This window comes from Corapipo altera, unplaced genomic scaffold (assembly GCF_003945725.1).
Source record: "Corapipo altera isolate COAL_440 unplaced genomic scaffold, ASM394572v1 59389, whole genome shotgun sequence".
NCBI classification, from domain to species: domain Eukaryota; kingdom Metazoa; phylum Chordata; class Aves; order Passeriformes; family Pipridae; genus Corapipo; species Corapipo altera.
The window spans coordinates 1,621-3,863 of NW_020887594.1; the positions used below are offsets into that span (position 1 = coordinate 1,621).

At 55.3% G+C, this 2,243-nt stretch overlaps 1 protein-coding gene across 1 annotated transcript in view; it reads left to right on the forward strand.

Moving 5' to 3' along the window:
• Positions 1-1,337, forward strand: part of LOC113941688 (polypeptide N-acetylgalactosaminyltransferase 6-like) — a gene marked incomplete at both ends in the record, with an annotated part of 2,787 nt that extends 1,450 nt beyond the window's left edge. The window contains 2 exons of the mRNA XM_027632825.1: positions 377-577; positions 1,206-1,337. Of these exons, the coding sequence (XP_027488626.1) occupies positions 377-577; positions 1,206-1,337 (333 nt within the window). The remainder of the gene's footprint in view (positions 1-376; positions 578-1,205) is intronic.
• Positions 1,338-2,243: the final 906 nt, after the last annotated feature.

Sequence of the window (2,243 nt, forward strand, 5' to 3'; positions counted from 1 at the left end):
GAATATCGGGATGTGGACACTTCCCTAGTTTAGACTCAGACTAAACCATTCCCATAGGTGTGGCAGTAAATAACAGGCTGGAATATCGGGATATGGACACTTCCCTGGTTTAGGCCTAAGACTAAACCATTCTCACAACTCTGGCAGTAAATAACAGGCTGGAATATCGGGATATGGACACTTCCCTAGTTTAGACTCAGACTAAACCCTCCCGCAGGTGTGGCAGTAAATAACGGGCTGGAATATCGGGATGTGGACACTTCCCTGGTTTAGGCCTAAGACTAAACCCTCCCGCAGGTGTGGCAGTAAATAACATTGTGGAATATCGGGATGTGGACACTTCCCTAGTTTAGACTCAGACTAAACCCTCCCGCAGGTGTGGCAGTGCGGGGGGCAGGTGGAGATCATCCCCTGCTCCGTGGTGGGCCACGTGTTCCGCTCCCGGAGCCCGCACACCTTCCCCAAGGGCACGCAGGTGATCTCCAGGAACCAGGTGCGCCTGGCCGAGGTCTGGATGGACGACTACAAGGAGATCTTCTACCGGAGGAACCAGCAGGCGGCCCAGATGGCCAGGGAGGTAAACTGGGCAAACTGGGAGGGCCGCACTGGCTCTGCTGGGCGTGGGGTGCGGGGAGGTCCTGCTGAGGGAGCTTCACCCGAGCTGGGGGAGGAGGGGAACCACCACGGGTAGAATTAGCCAAAAAAAAAGCTAATTTTGGTTATTATCTCGATTAGATCGGGATGTTTTCTGGTAGAAAAATGTTGATTTTTTTATATATATAGAAATATATAAAAATGGGAGGGGCTTTATGACACCAAAAAGGTGCCAAAATATCTCTGAGCTCAGGCCTGAGGGGATGAGGGGACCTGCCAGGTGACCCCCCCACCCGGTCTGGGATGACCCCCAGCTCTGAGAAGGGGGTTTTGGGGAGATTTTCCTTGCTGTTTTCAGATATTAATTTAATTTTCTCACGTGGCTTTGTCTATAAAATACCATTTTTCTGTAAAAATGGGGATTTTTTACAACACCAAAATCCCCCTGAGCTCTTGGGGAGCAGCCGGAGGCTGAGGGGACCTGCCAGGTGACCCCCCACCGGTCTGGGATGACTCCCAGCTCCGAGAAGGGGTTTTTGGGTTGGTTTTTTTTTTTCCTTTGCCGTTTTCGGAGGTTCAGTTTCATTTTCTCCACGTGGCTTCGTCGATAGAAGTCGTTTGGTGACATTACAGAGCGGCGGCGGCTGCGGGAGCGGCTCCACTGCCGGAACTTCACGTGGTACCTGCAGAACGTTTACCCCGAGATGTTCGTCCCCGACCTCACCCCGACCTTCTACGGGGCGGTGAGTGCCGGGAGCGGGCCGAGAATTCCCGCTGGGAATAACCGAGCGGGAAAATCCCCCGGCCTTGGGTTGAGGGGGTTGCTTTAGATCAGCGTTGGTGCTGCCGCGTCTGTCCCCGTGTCTGTCCCCGCGTCTGTCCCCGTGTCTGTCCCCGAATCCGTCCCCGGCTGGCGGGGCGGGTTTTTGGGCTGCGGCTCCGCTGGAATCCGGCAGAGCCGGTTTGGGAGGGGGGGAGATCCAGGGTGAGGAACCCACGGGGACAAAGAGATGGAAAGTTCCCCTCGCGAGAACCGAACGCCGCAGGGCACGGGATGGGCTTGGAAAACTCGGCTGGGGACGGGACACGGAGCTCCGGGTCCATTCCAAAGGAATCTGGGGACAGACAGGACATGGAGCTCCGGGTCCATTCCAAAGGAATCTGGGGACAGACAGGACACAGAGCTCCAGCTCCATCCCTGAGGAATTGGGAACAGGCAGGATGAAGCTCCAGTTCCATTCCTAAGGAATTTGTGGACAGACAGGAGACAGAGCTCCAGCTCCATCCCTGAGAAATCTGGGAACAGGCAGGATGTGGAGCTCCAGTTCCATCCCTAAGGAATCTGGGAACAGGCGGGACATGGAGCCTCCCAGTTGTGTCCCTGAGGAATCCGGGGACAGGCAGGATTTGCAGCTCCAATTCCATCCCTGAGGAATTGGGAACAGGCAGGATTTGCAGCTCCAATCCCATCCCTGAGGAACTGGGAACAGGTGGGATTTGCAGCTCCAATCCCATCCCTGAGGAATTGGGAACAGGCAGGATTTGCAGCTCCAATCCCATCCCTGAGGAATTGGGAACAGGTGGGATTTGCAGCTCCAATCCCACCCCTGAGGAATTGGGAACAGGTGGGATTTGCAGCTCCAATCCCA